Below are 14,280 nucleotides of genomic sequence, written 5' to 3' on the forward strand. Positions count from 1 at the left end.
CAATCTGCATCTGCATATGCTCTCAACTAAATAAGAGAGGAGGAGAAGAACAGTCCCTAAGAAGTGCTTCTAACATATTGAATGATGCAATGAACAACAGTCATATGAGGTTGACGAGGAGCAGAAACAAATTGACTAACAACTTAAATAGCATGAGAAATATCATGCCGAGTCATAGTGAGATAAATGAGGGACCCCACAAGCTGGCGATACAAGGCAGCATCAGGAAGTAATGGACCTTCAGATTTAGATAGCTTAAGATTTAACTCCATAGGTGTATCAATATGCTTCTCATCATTAAGACCAGCAAGTTTAACATGGTCAAAGGCATATTTCTGCTGACAAACAAAACATCACTACGATGAACTTCCAATCCTAGGAAATAGGTGAGAGGGCCCAAGTCCTTCATGCGAAAGGAATTATGAAATAACAATTTCAATTCACGAATACCCTCAACATCATTCCCAGTCAACAACATGTCATCAACATACATTAGGAGAATGGTAAGGCCCTAAGGCCATCGCCTAACAAAGAGAGTGATTAGAAGAACTCTAGTTATATCCAACAACAACTACAACATCTCGAAAGCGTTCAAACCATGCCCAGGGAGCTTGTTTTAGACCACATAGAGATTTTTTGAGCCGACATACTAAAAAATAATCACTGTAAGATCCAGGAGGAGGCTTCATGTAGACCATCTCCTTCAACTGACCATGAAGAAAGGCATTCTTCACATCAAGTTGGCATATGGTCCAAGATTGAGCAGCAGACAATGCTAAAAGAACACTGACTGTGGTGATCTTTGCAATAGGAGCAAAGGTTTCTTCATGGTCGATACCATTCTCCTAACTATATCCCTAGGCAACTAAACGTGCCTTGTATCGATCAAGAGATCCATTAGGTTTCAGATTAGTGTTGTAAACCCAACGACTCCCAACAATGGATGCATCTGGAGGAACAGGCACAAGGTCCCAAGTGTCATTCTCATGTAAAGCATGAATCCCTGCATCCATGGCTTCCTTCCAATGAGGGCTAATACTGGCTTCCTAGTTGGAGCGAAGAATATTTGTGGAAGATAGGACAATAAACAAAGAGCTATGGTTTAAAGGAAAACTATAGTGGTCAGGAGGTCTAGATATACGAGTAGAACAATGATGAGGAACAGAAGTATGAATATTTGAAATAGAGGTATCACTTACATGAGCAGTGGTAAGATGATTTGAACCGAGAGGAAGGAGAGTCGTAGGCGCAGGGACTGGAGCACGTAACCGCTTGCGAGAGAAGATGAGAAGATCCTTCTTAGTTGAAGGAGGTGGAGCATCCTGTAAATCAAAGTTTGGCAAACAGAAACAGACAGTGCAGACAGTCTAGCAATTCCAGCAAAAAAGGAAATGTGCTCAAGGAAAACAATATTACATGATATACGAATGCGACGAACTGAGGGATCATAACAAGAAATCATTTGTGGTCAGGACTGTAACCCACAATGGAACACATGATAGACTGTGCAAACAATTTAGAATGTTCACGAGAGGGAAGATGAACAAAGCACACACATTCAAAAACATGAATCATAGATAAGTCTAGAGAACGACCAAACAACTTCTGAAAGGGAGATATATTACCAAGAACAAAGGAATGAATATAGTTGATAATAAACATAGTTGTATTGGCTGCCTCTACCCAAAAGGAAGATGGAGTATGGGACTCCTACAATAATGTCCTCACAACACTAAGGATATGTCCATTCTTGCGCTCGGCCACACCATTCTGCTGAGGAGTATTTGGAGAACTCCATTGCACTTGTATTCCATGATTCTTCAAATAGGATAAAAAGTCTCCATCAATGTATTCTCCCCCTGAATCCGAACGGAAAATACGCACTTGTGATTGAAACCGAACCCATACCATAGCATGGAACAACTTAAATGTTGGGAACACCTCTGACTTGTGGCGGAGAAAGTATATCCACATATACCTAATACAGACATCAATGAACGACACAAAATATTTGTATCTAAGTCAAGAAGTGACAGATGCAATCCAGGCATCACTATGTATAAGCTCAAAGGGAGAGGTAGCATGCTCAGACATGTGAGGAAAAGGTAAAGTATGGCTCTTACTTAAACAATAGGAAAGTATCAAAGGTCTGCAAGGGAGAAACTCTATTCTTAATAAGACCTGAATCAAACAAAAATTTTAATTTCTCAGCATGTATATGACCCAAACGTTTATGCCATAAGTCCCAAACATTATTTCTATGACTCAGAAAGGAACTAGAAGTGGAAGAACTGAAATAATATGATGATACTGCTGTTTGAGACTTCTCGAACTCCAATGCAAACAGACCGCCCAACCTGCACCCTTTTCCTTTCACCTTCCTAGTGTTCCGATCCTAAATCAAACATCCATAATGAGAAAATATGAGAATGTTATCTTCATCAACTAATTGACCAACAAAAATCAGATTTGTAGTGAGATTAGGAACAAGAAAGGTCTTGGTAAAAGGGAAAGATGCAGTGGGTGAAAGCTTAAGAGATAGATCACTACTACCAATGACGTTTAACTTTTCACCATTGGCAGTAACAATATGTTTGTGATGGGTTTTAGTAAAATTACTTGGTTGGTTAGGGTAGGCTCCTGTCATATGGTTGGTAGCTCCAGAGTCGATGATCCAAACATGAGAAGGAGAAGAACAATAACTGGAGAACTCACTAGGTAAGCAAAATAGTAGAAAAGGCAGAGGAATAGATATGCTACCAGTTGTTGAAAGTTTTCCTCAACCATAGGAGCTAGAGAATCACCTTTAACAAAAGAATCACCACCAGTAGTAGATTTCTTACTTCCATGTGCTACAACAGCAGTGCCAATCACGTAGGCCATTTCAACAAGAAAACAACAATTCAAACACAAGGATATCTGAGAAAAACAAATTCAGCAAGAATTCCCTCTAGTCCAAGAGGAAAGACAAGTATTCCAATGCTAGAGAAGGTCAAGGAACCCCAATAAAATACCATAAACAACTTCAGCAATCAAGGACTCGAGTTGTTAGTCCAAAAAAGGCAAATTTTAGGACTGTCAAATCTAAAATCTCTCAAATATCAATTCTGAAATCTGAAAAAAAAAAATAAATGGAAAGCAAGAAAACCCTAGGACGACACCAGATCTAGAGTTATAGGTTAATCAATTCAGCCGATTGAGAGAAAACTATGGTTTACAAACATATCAGGCATCTTTTCCAAGAACAGAGAAGTATGTTGTGCTGATCGAAACAGCCCTTAGAATAGGTATTGGTGACTCAATACAGGCTGAATCTCTGGCTCTACTTCAAGGTTTAAAGCTGGCTGAGCAGATTGGAACAACAGATTAGAAAGAGGAGACTCGCTACTGGTCATTTCTGGGGCTAAAAACATCACATCAGCACCTTGGAAGCTCAAATTTATCTACAGAGAAATTGACATACTTGCAAGGAGGTTCAACTCTCAGTTTGGTTGGGTCAAAAGGACTGCAAATAGGTTGGTGGATACCCTAGCAAAACAGGGGGCAAATAGATCTACCTTGTACTGGGCAGAACTGTAACTGTTTGTATGTGTTTGTAGATTGGGTTAACGCAGTGCTGCAACCTATAACTATTGTAATTCAATATTTCTCTGTTATTAATAAAAGTCTTATTTGCTGATAAAAAAAAGGGGGGTATCGAAAGTTCTGTTACAGTTCTATATTTAATTGTTTTGTCTGGGCAATACTTTTTTTTTTTCTCTTCCACTCTTTCTCTTCTTCTCTCTTCATCTTACATTTCTCTAGCTAGCTGATACAACATTTTTCCTATTTTTTTATTAAAATAGTAAAGTTATACATTAATCAAACCATTTATCTCATAATATTCATAAAAAAAAACATTTATCTCATAATAGATGAAAATATCACTCACTTTTCTACACCCTGAATGTGACCTCCCTTCCACATTTTCAGTAGTCCCTGCTAGACATGACTTTACCTTATGTGTTTGGGTGCTTTCAGGGAATAGACTCTGCAAAATAAAGAATAAATCCTATTATCTAATCAAAAAATTAATACTAGAGGTGCAACCATCTTTCCTAGATAAAAATGCTACCATGCTGAAAAAAAAAAGAAAAAAATTGCCATAGGCTGCAGATTTTTTTTTCCAGGTAACAAAGACTTACTGTCTGAATGGGTAACTTAGAATTTCTGCTAAGATGAATTGAGTCCAATCTAAATTGCTGCTTTGTTTTGTGTGAAGATCCATTTCCATGAGAAGATTCAATCATCAAGCAGCTACAAATCGGGTTCCTTCTGGTGCTACTGAACTTATCTTCTAATGTGTTACAACCATATGTATACATTACATACTTCCGCAACTTGTTGAAAGATAATGAAATATAAATCAGTTCAAAAAAGAAGAAAAAAGAACAATAAAAGTTCAATACAAGTCCCCTCAGATAAACACTACAATACCTTATCCCAATGTCGTTCAGCTCTCCTCCTACTTCGAATCGCTTGCATTACACCATCTTCATTACGGAGCCTCTTGATCCTGTACTCACACTATAAACCAAGCAAGTGAGACACCAAAGACAATATTTATTATTTTCTCAGGCTTTTCAGGAAAATCTCTCAAATGAAATTTAACAAATAATTAGTACTAAAAATCACACAAAAGTACAAAATCTATCTTTATTTTCTGATTCTGATGTAGAAAACAAAGCACCAGAAATTCCTGAAACATCAAAGACATCAATTTTCAGAAAATTTTTGCCCTAGATGTGTTTTTTCATCTTTGAACAAGATTCTGAAACAAAAAAACAATATTTTGAGGAAATCATCCAAACATGTTTCAGATACAATCAAGGCTGCAGACTCAGACTGGACACAATTGTTTTGGCCACTAACACTGTCCCACAGGTCAAATGATCTGACCATTTCACTTGCTTAAATAAAAAAGCAAAAAAAAAAAAAGAAAAGATATAAAAACTGAAACCAATTAGAGATTATCTTTTAAAGCAATTTTAAACCAAAGCAAGTTCAATGCACCTAATCTTATAGATTATAAAGGTCTCAACATATGTATTTGTGGTAGGTTTGACCATATCAATGTTTCCAAGAACCAGGCGGCTAAATAATGTTTAGGTTGCTATTTCCTGGTTCTGATGGTCCAACCATCCAGTCCATCCTGAAGTCAGACACCACCACATACGATGTCGATGATGAGATTTATGCAGTAACTGTTTAATTTTTAGGATTTTCTTAAAATCTAACATTCTGATATAAAATATTTTTATTAAAAATGAAGAAAAAATGAGATCCCCCCTTCCTCTTCATCCTCCTCCTCTTAAGGAGAATTATGCCTCCTTGTGTTCGGGAGGCTTACGCCTCTTGCATTCTGAACTACGCCTCATGCCTCTAGGTAGTGGAATGCCTCACGTCACGCCTCTGCGTTTTAAAACATTGCTTGGTACAGCGACCAAGAGAGAAGAAAGAAAAAATCAGGGGCTGAAGGTTGCGCCCAGAAGAAGAAACCACGATTTGAGAAAAAACAGATTTCCAGAAAAGGAAAGAAACCACTATCTGAGAAGAGAAGCTTGCGCCCAGATCAGAGATGCTCTGATACCATGTAGTTCGACAGAGAAGAGAGAAGAGAGAAAAGAGAAGAATCTATTTTGTTAATCTAAAGCTGGCGGTGCCTAAGTTAGTATTTATACTTAGGGTGAAAGCTCATAAGAAATACAAGAGGAAAGGGCAGAAATGCCCCTACTAGGCCACAGGCCGCTACACATTACAACACCAACTAGAAAAGAGATTACTTTGAAGTTCAAAAAGTGTAAGAAAGGGGCATTTTGTTTTGTGTGGGACCCATAGAGTTCCCAAATCAAATGACATGATCACCTCACTCAAAACCAATAAGCAACCTTCTACTCGAAGTAGGAGTAGTTGCAGAACTGTACAACAACCCAATTTGTTGTACAGTGGTCTAGACAGTCATACGATTGTCTGCTGAGTCATATTTAGTCAGTCAACTAGTTCTAACTGAAATGAATTGGACCAAGCCACCCACAAGGCTAAATAAAGTTGCCAACTCAATCTGGTGGTATTTAACAGGTATCAAAGGCCAATTAAATACTTCCAATATAATTCTTCCACCCATAATACATGGCACTGCAGCTTTCAGAAACTTATTCCCTTCTAAGAATAGTGTGTATCTTCTATTTAGATGAATCCTAAAACATATTTTGCAAACCATTTAAGAAAACTAATTATATACACATGGTTTTCAACAAAACCATATTGTTAAAACAATTTTTTAATTACCTACCAACAAGAATTTTCATTTTCATTGTAGAAGTGTTCACTCCAGTTAATGGAGAAGTGAATCCCACAACAACAATTATTTATCTTCATTCTGTCTTTGAATACACCAACACACCTAGGTATATCTCTCAATTGAACTTCACTATTTGGTGATGCCAGTTGCAAAAACTAGGGTTTCAAGAGAGAAAGAAAGAAGAGAAGAAAAGAAGAAGAGGAAGAAGAAAGCAATGTGTCGAGAGGTGTGTGAAGTTCACTGTTCACACCCTCAAAAGTTCACTTTATAATTGAAAATTAATAATTACAAGAAAGGCCCCTATCTGGGTGCCCAAATACAGAGAGTATAAGAAAGGAGAAAATGACCGAAACACCCCTGTCTAACCATTCTCAACACTCCCCCTCAAACTGAGCATATATGTCAATCATGCCCAGCTTGGCAAGGTTCTTAGCAAACTTTAGATGGTGAACACCTTTAGTGAGGCAATCAGCTAGTTGGTCTTCTGACCATACAAAAGGAAGGCAAATCTCTCTGCTAGCAATTCTTTCTCTAATAAAGTGTCTATCCACCTCAATATGCTTTGTACGATCATGTTGGATAGGATTGTGAGCAATATTTATGGCTACTTGATTGTCACAATTTAGTCTCCTTGGAACATTTTCTTGGATGCCCATCTCAGTCAATAAGGTCTTCAACCAAAGTAGTTCACACTCCATGAGCCATTGCCCTATACTCTACCTTAGCACTAGAACGAGCAACCACAGATTTTTCTTACTTCCCCACACCACATTGCCTCCAACTAAGGCACAATAACCAGATGTAGATCTTCTATCATCGATGGACCCTGCCCATTCAGCATATGTGTAAGCCTCAATCTTTAGATGGCCATGGTTGGAATACAACATTCCTTTGTCAGGGCATCCTTTCAGGTAGGCTAATTCTGTTAACTGCCCCGCATATGAGATGTTCTGGGTCATGCATATATTGGCTAACCACTCCAACAGCATAGGAAATGTTAGGTCTAGTCAAACAAAGATACAAAAGGCATCCCACCAATCTCTGATATACCCCCCTGTCTGGAAGAACTCCTTCAGTAGAGTTCAACTTGTGGTTGGGACCAATTGGAGTTTCTATAGGCTTACACCCTCATTTTCCAACCTCATGAAGCAAATCAAGTACATATTTCCTTTGTGACAGAAAAATCCCCTTCTTGGATCTTGCAACTTCAATGCCAAGAAAGTATCGGAGATCACCAAAGTCCTTAATCTCAAATTCAAAAGCAAGGAATGACTTTAACTGAGAGATACATGTGATATCATCACCTGTCACAACAATGTCATCAACATATACTATCAACATTGTTACTCTACCATCAACTCTTCTAATAAATAAGGTGTGGTCAGCCTGAGATTGAGAAAAACCAATCTTTAAGATGGCATTCCTGAACCTGTCAAACCATGCTCTTGGAGACTGTTTTAACCCATACAAAGACTTCTTCAAGTGGCACACTTTTCCATCACTGTTAGGGAAACTTACCCTAAGTGGTAAGTCAATATACACTTCCTCTTGTAAGTCCCCATTAAGGAAAGCATTCTTTACATCCATTTGAAATAAAGGCCACGAGTAATGGGCGACAAGAAATATGATCACACAAATAGAGTTCATTTTAGCAACTAGAGCAAAGGTTTCTAGATAATCAATGCCATAAGTCTAAGTGTATCCTTTGGCTACAAGCCGAGCTTTGTATCTTTCAATTGATCCATCTGCCTTGTGCTTAACAGTATCAACCCACTTACACCCAACAGGAATCTTATCTTTAGGGCAAGGAACAACCTCCCAAGTCTGGTTCTTTATTAGGGCCTTCATTTCTTGGTTCATAACTTCCTTCCAATTGGGGCATTGCATTGCCTCTACAACACTACGAGGTATGGAAACAGAAGAGATAGCAGAAATATAGGCACAATAGGAAGGGGAGAGAGCATCATAAGACACATAGTTAGTGATAGGATACTTGCTACATGTCCTCTTCCCTTTTCGAATGGCAATAGGAAGATCAAGGTCAGAATCAATAATAGGATTGTCAGGGGGTTCAAGATTACCTGAATCTGGGAATCAGATTGTGATGGGCATTCTGCTTCAGGAGCCACCCTCTTAATGCTCTTAATGAAAACTGCTGCTAGGATCGAGGTCGATACACAGAAGGAGGAGGAGGAATAGAGGTAGGAAGAGAGGGAGGAATAGTGGTAGGAACAGGAAGGCAGAAGGAAGTCCGATCTTCACTTGCATTCTCCCCCTGAAGAGAAGGACAGGATGACTAGAAAAAGGAAGAGGATTCCAAAAAGTTAACATCCTTAGAGACATGTCTCTTTCCAGAGAGAACATCAAAGCATCTATAGCCTTTCTAGACTGGAGAGTAACCAAGGAATACACACTTAACGGATTTAGGATCAAACTTGCACCAGAAAGGGCTCATATCATGAACAAAACAAATACAACCAAAGACCTTAAGGGTAGATTAAAAGGAGGTTCATCAGGGAAGAGTAGTTGATGAGGAGAATGAAGGTTAAGGACCCTTGATGGGAGTCTGTTAATGAGATATACAGCTGTCTCAATAGCATCACCCCAAAAACAAGTTGGAACATGAGTTTGGAACAATAAGCCTCGAGCAACTTCAACCACATGCTTGTTTTTTCTTTCAGCCACCCCATTTTGTTGTGGAGTATGACTACATGAACTTTGGTGAATAGTGCCCCTATCTTCAAGAAATCTATCCAAGTGATGTTCAAAGTATTCCTTGGCATTGTCAGATCTTATTATCTTAACTCTTCTCAAATTGTGTCTCGACCATATTCATGAAATTTTGAACAATCATAGGAACTTCATCTCTACTTTTCATCAAGTAAACCCATGTATACCAACTGTAGTCATCAACAAAGAGAATGAAATATCAAACATCAGTATCGATCAAATGGAAAGCAACATTACTTCTTTTACTACTTGCAAAATATGTGTTTCTACATTGTTTGGATAAATGGCAAACTTCACATTCAAAATTCGATTTGGACACAGAATCAAACAAGTTTGGAAACAAAAACTTGATAGAATTGACAGACATATGACCAAGGCGACAATGCCATAATTTCAAAAGACTCATTTTCTCATTGGAACAAGACTCACTCCATCCACTTCATGCCCACTTCCAATCGTCTTCCCCGTGCTCTGGTCCTGAAAAACACAATGGGTGGGAAAAAAGGTCACTGAGCAATTGTGGGATTTTGTTAGAGAACTAACAAACAATAAATTTTTTTTGTAGCTGGGGCACATGTAGAACAGAGTCAAGAGAAAGGTTATTAATTATTCTAACTTCACCCTGACCCGAGATTGGGGTCTGAGATCCATTCGCAACAATAATCTTGCTCTTCCCTAGGGTTAACTTATATGAGGTAAAATGTGAAGGCATACCAGTCATATGGGCACTGGCCCTAGAGTGTACAATCCATGGGCTAAAGGAGGTGGAACAAGCAAGTGCACTACCTATCTTGGCATATGAACTAGATAGATTACTAAGTCCAGAACCAGATGATGAGGATGTACCACCCTTCTTTAGTTGCAACGATATATTCCTGAGTTTGTCATCACATCAACAAAGTTAAGCACATCTGAGGGTTGAGCATCATTACCAACTGTAGCCAAGTGAGCATTGCCCTTCTTCCCAGTTTTGTACTTCTCCGGTTTTAGATGAGGATTGAGCTTCCAGCACCTTTCTTTAGTGTGTCTTGGCTTCTTGCAGTACTCACAAATAACATCCTCGACCTTCTCTGCAATGGGATGTTTGCTAGCATTTTGCTTGGGTCGAGATGACATAAAGGCAGAATGATCACTCACAGAGGATTGCATCATGGCCGTTCTTCGGCTTTCTTCCCCTTGTACAAGAGAGTAAGCAGTAGCAAGAGAAACAACGCCTACACTAAGAATGTGTTGTTTGGTGAAATCAAACTCTGGGTTCAAGCTAGCCAAAAAATCAAAGACTCTATTCTCCTCTATGTACTTCCGATACTGCTCACCATCTTCAGGGTCCTTCCAAACTAGAGCTTTCAAGTGATCCATTTCTTCCTAGATAGACTGTAGAGAAGAGAAATACATAGCGACAGATCTCTCCCCTTGATGCATACTGCAATCTTCCCTCTGAAGTTGATACACTCTAGCAGTATCATTAACTTGGGAATAAGTAGCAACTACCCTATCCCAAATATCCTTGGCAGATAGAAGTAACATGTAATTTCGGGCAATATGAGGTTGCATTGAGCAAATCAGCTACGATATAACAAGGGAGTTGTCCTATTCCCACTTTGCAAATTTCGGGTCTTCAAGACTAGGCTTCACTTCCCTTCCTATGATGAATCCCAGTTTACCCCTCCCAGTAATGGTAAGTTTAGCAGACTGAGACCACTCTAAAAAATTAATTCCATCCAGTTTAATAGTAGTTATCATACCACTAGAAATATTTGCAGTTCCCGGAAGCACACCGGGTACCATCTAAAAATCCTTAGATGATTCCATATTCTAACAAGACACCTTTTCACCAACCAAAAAGGACCCCCAACACTTTAACTAAGGTTCTAGACCCAAAAACAAGTTACCCCACGGTTAAGAACCAAAGGGAGACCCAAAAAACTAGATTGGCGGCAAAATAGAGGGAGAAAAAAATCTCCCAAAAATCACATAGTGCTCAAAAAATTACGGGACCACTTCCTGTCAATCCCAAATTGAAAAACAACCTGAATGGTCTAGGTTTTACAGCATAAAAAAAATCATTAAACATGTTGTACATGGCACGACATCAGATCTGGAATTTATGTGATTTTTCCTTGAAAAATCCACCAAAAATCATAGAAGTTTCATACAACAACAAGAATCGTACCAAAATTTTTCTAAAATTAGGGCAAATCAAACTATGTTGGTTTCATAGGCTGCTGCCAGCACCTGTATGGACTGTTGACGTCATCCGACGGCGGTCTGACGTCAGTAGTTCGCCTCTAGGTAGGAGATCATCAAAAAACTAACTCCTAGAAATCATAGAAGTTTCATACAACAGCGAGAGTCATACCAAAATTTTTCTAAAATCAGGACGAATCAAACTATGTTGGTTTCATAGGCTGCTGCCAACACCTGTATGGATTGTTGACGTCATCCGACAGTGGTCTGACGTCAGCAGTTCGCCTCTAGGTAGGAGATAATCAAAAAACTAACTCCTAGATGCTTCTACCCGCTCTGATACCAAGTTACAGAAACTAGGGTTTCAAGAGAGAGAGAAAGAAGAGAAGAAAAGAAGAAGAGGAAGAAGAAAGCAATGTATCGAGAGGTGTGTGAAGTTCACTGTTCACACCCTCAAAAGTTCACTTTATAATTGAAAATTAATAATTACAAGAAGGCCCCTATCTGGGTGCCCAAATACAGAGAGAGTATAAGAAAGGAGAAAATGACAAAAAACACCCCTGTCTAACCATTCTCAACAATGTCAAATGCAAATAAATCCAAAACAAGATGAAATAATATAAACAAATCTAAGGATCATAAGCAACAACTGGAGATCTCATCAATTAAAAAGTCCGTAAGTCATCTAGAGAGGGGTCCTATTCAATATTTGTCCATGCAAACACTTATATATATACTTTGAGTCCATTACTCTAACAATAGAAATATATTGTCCTTTCTCACAAGTTAGCCATTTGTTCACAACAGTTTTAAGTTTATATACTGGTTATGTCATGTCTCTAAGTTATATAGGTGAGAAACCAATATATCCATGACATATGTGATTGTACAAAAGAAGTTCAACGTATCCATAATAAAAGAAAATATACAGCACTATTAGACTTTCGAGGCATTACACTGTCCAACAGATGAAATGCTATTTTCAGAAAATATAAATAATGGACATGAACAATCTATAGTAAATTTCTGACCAAAACTTTATATACTCGTTTGCAGCCATCAACTCCTATGTATAGAAAGGCTCATTTGTTGTTACAAATATAGGAACACCAAAAAAATTTAAAAAAAAATCTTTTAAGCATATTAAAACCTTAAATGCATCTTTAGTAAATAAGTTGATAAGTTTGTGAGTGGCATCGTTATATGTTTTAAGCAGTAGATGAGTTGACAGATTGTCAAGGGAAATAGTCAACAAGAAATAGGTTAATCAAATCGTTCAGTAGCATCTGAAAATGTCATCATATTTAGTTCTTACACAATACAAAAACATAAGTGTACAACATTTTGTAAACTTTGTGAAAAGAAAATAGAGCTTACTTGCACCAAGAAATAGAAAAAGATGGAAATACTAATTGCATAGAGACCACCAAGATCAGCAAGGAAGCTCACTGCATATCTCAAATAATGAAACAATACTTAAGTTATTAATAAAGAGATAATGCTTTAAGATGAGGAAAATTCCCAAACACGGTAAGCAGATAAAGAGGTAAGGATTTCAAACCAACATGCCATGTCAAAGGAAAATTTCAGAAAATATATCCAGAAAGGGTAAGTTTAAACCTAATCACAGTTCAGTACTCATTAATCTCAAGCTCAAGCTCCCCCCTCCCGCTTCCATTAAACATTTTAGTTAACAGTTACCTAGAAATTTCCTAAAGTAAGGAGAAATAGCCCTGGATATTAAATGATGAATAGTATCACAGATACTAAATCACTAAGCTGCAGGTTGTAAGACCAATAGATGCCTGGGGGATAATAGTTATTTAAAAAACAAAAGCAATAAATAAATATAAATAAGTATATATGTATATTTATGTTCTTGGGTTTTGTGTGATCTTGGAGCTTTCTCCTTCACGACTCAAATGTATACAAAAATTACCAACAAGTTGCTGATTAGAACATTTATTTAATGCTAACAATACTGCTTCACAGTCCACAACAGATAAAGTAACTGAAGTACAAGAAATAAATAAGGAAATGAAATTTTTCCAGCATTTGAAAAACGCTAAATTCCTTACCCCATCGCGCATTCAGCCACCACTTGCCTCGACAAACGCCCAAGCACACATTCTCAGAATATCCCCCGGGAGATTAGCCATATGCACTCCAAAGGTTCCATCACTCGTGGCGTGACATCAAGTCCAAACCGTTCATAGATGTACATAAAAAGAAAGGGGTAAACACATAAGAAGTCCTCCATGTGCAGCTTGGATCCATCAACTGATGAATGGTGCCATCCATCTGGCCATACAGATAACCAAGGAATATTGACGCCAAAGGGGACATGTAGCCATGGAAGCTAACACAGCAAGGGGAGCCAGCGTGGTTCAAATCCCATAATCAAGACTCCCGGGGAATAGAAACCACAAAACGACATATAAAATAAATGCAGCCAAATGACATTGGCCATCCTCACCCCTAACCATAATGTCTGTACTGTCCTTCTGCTCGAACCAGTACTTGATCAAGCCATCCATTGGCATCTTTCCTCAGGCCGACATTGTATCAATCTTAACTCATGGGGGATCGGTTTCCCATGCTACAAGTGCATCGGTGACAGCTCCTCTGGAAAAGTCAGCAGAACAACATTCTCTACGGAAATCCCGAACTCACCAACCAACCCAACAAATGTATGGGTCCCACACAACACAAATGCGCAAGCAGGGGCTCCAAAAACTCAACCCCTTCACGACCAGGTAGATGCATGAAGTAGTCTACCAATTTTAACAGACCGGCTGAATGAAGAAGTCTGCAAAACATGAGATTCTCCAAGATATATGTCGCCCAACCTGTAAAATCGGCAACCACTTTACGATCTCCGTCCTAGGTTCAGGGCAACAGTATACAACAGACCATTTCTGGTGTCCATAGAGACAGAGGAGCTCCCAACCTTCAATCAGGTCATATGAATAAGGGTGTCAATGGACCGGTTTTGGATTGGACCCCGTCCAAAACAAGATCAA

At 38.5% G+C, this 14,280-nt stretch overlaps 1 protein-coding gene across 7 annotated transcripts in view; it reads right to left on the minus strand.

Annotated features, from left to right (window-relative positions):
- The window catches only part of LOC104590676 (uncharacterized), a 46,764-nt gene that overhangs the window by 4,618 nt on the left and 27,866 nt on the right, over window positions 1-14,280 (minus strand). For 2 of the 7 annotated variants that reach the window (XR_016081306.1, XM_019196559.2), the window contains exons 4-8: window positions 12,635-12,705; window positions 4,477-4,566; window positions 4,185-4,379; window positions 3,932-4,030; window positions 1,200-1,322 (exon numbers count right to left, since the gene is read on the minus strand). Coding sequence is in view for 5 of the 7 variants with exons in the window: in XM_019196559.2 (XP_019052104.1) it covers window positions 1,200-1,322; window positions 3,932-4,030; window positions 4,185-4,379; window positions 4,477-4,566; window positions 12,635-12,705 (578 nt within the window). In the remaining 2 variants the exon portion in view is untranslated. The other 5 variants (XR_016081305.1, XM_088896538.1, XM_088896537.1 and 2 more) reach the window with 5 other exon arrangements.

This window comes from Nelumbo nucifera, chromosome 1, assembly GCF_055504915.1.
Source record: "Nelumbo nucifera cultivar China Antique chromosome 1, China Antique-T2T, whole genome shotgun sequence".
NCBI classification, from domain to species: domain Eukaryota; kingdom Viridiplantae; phylum Streptophyta; class Magnoliopsida; order Proteales; family Nelumbonaceae; genus Nelumbo; species Nelumbo nucifera.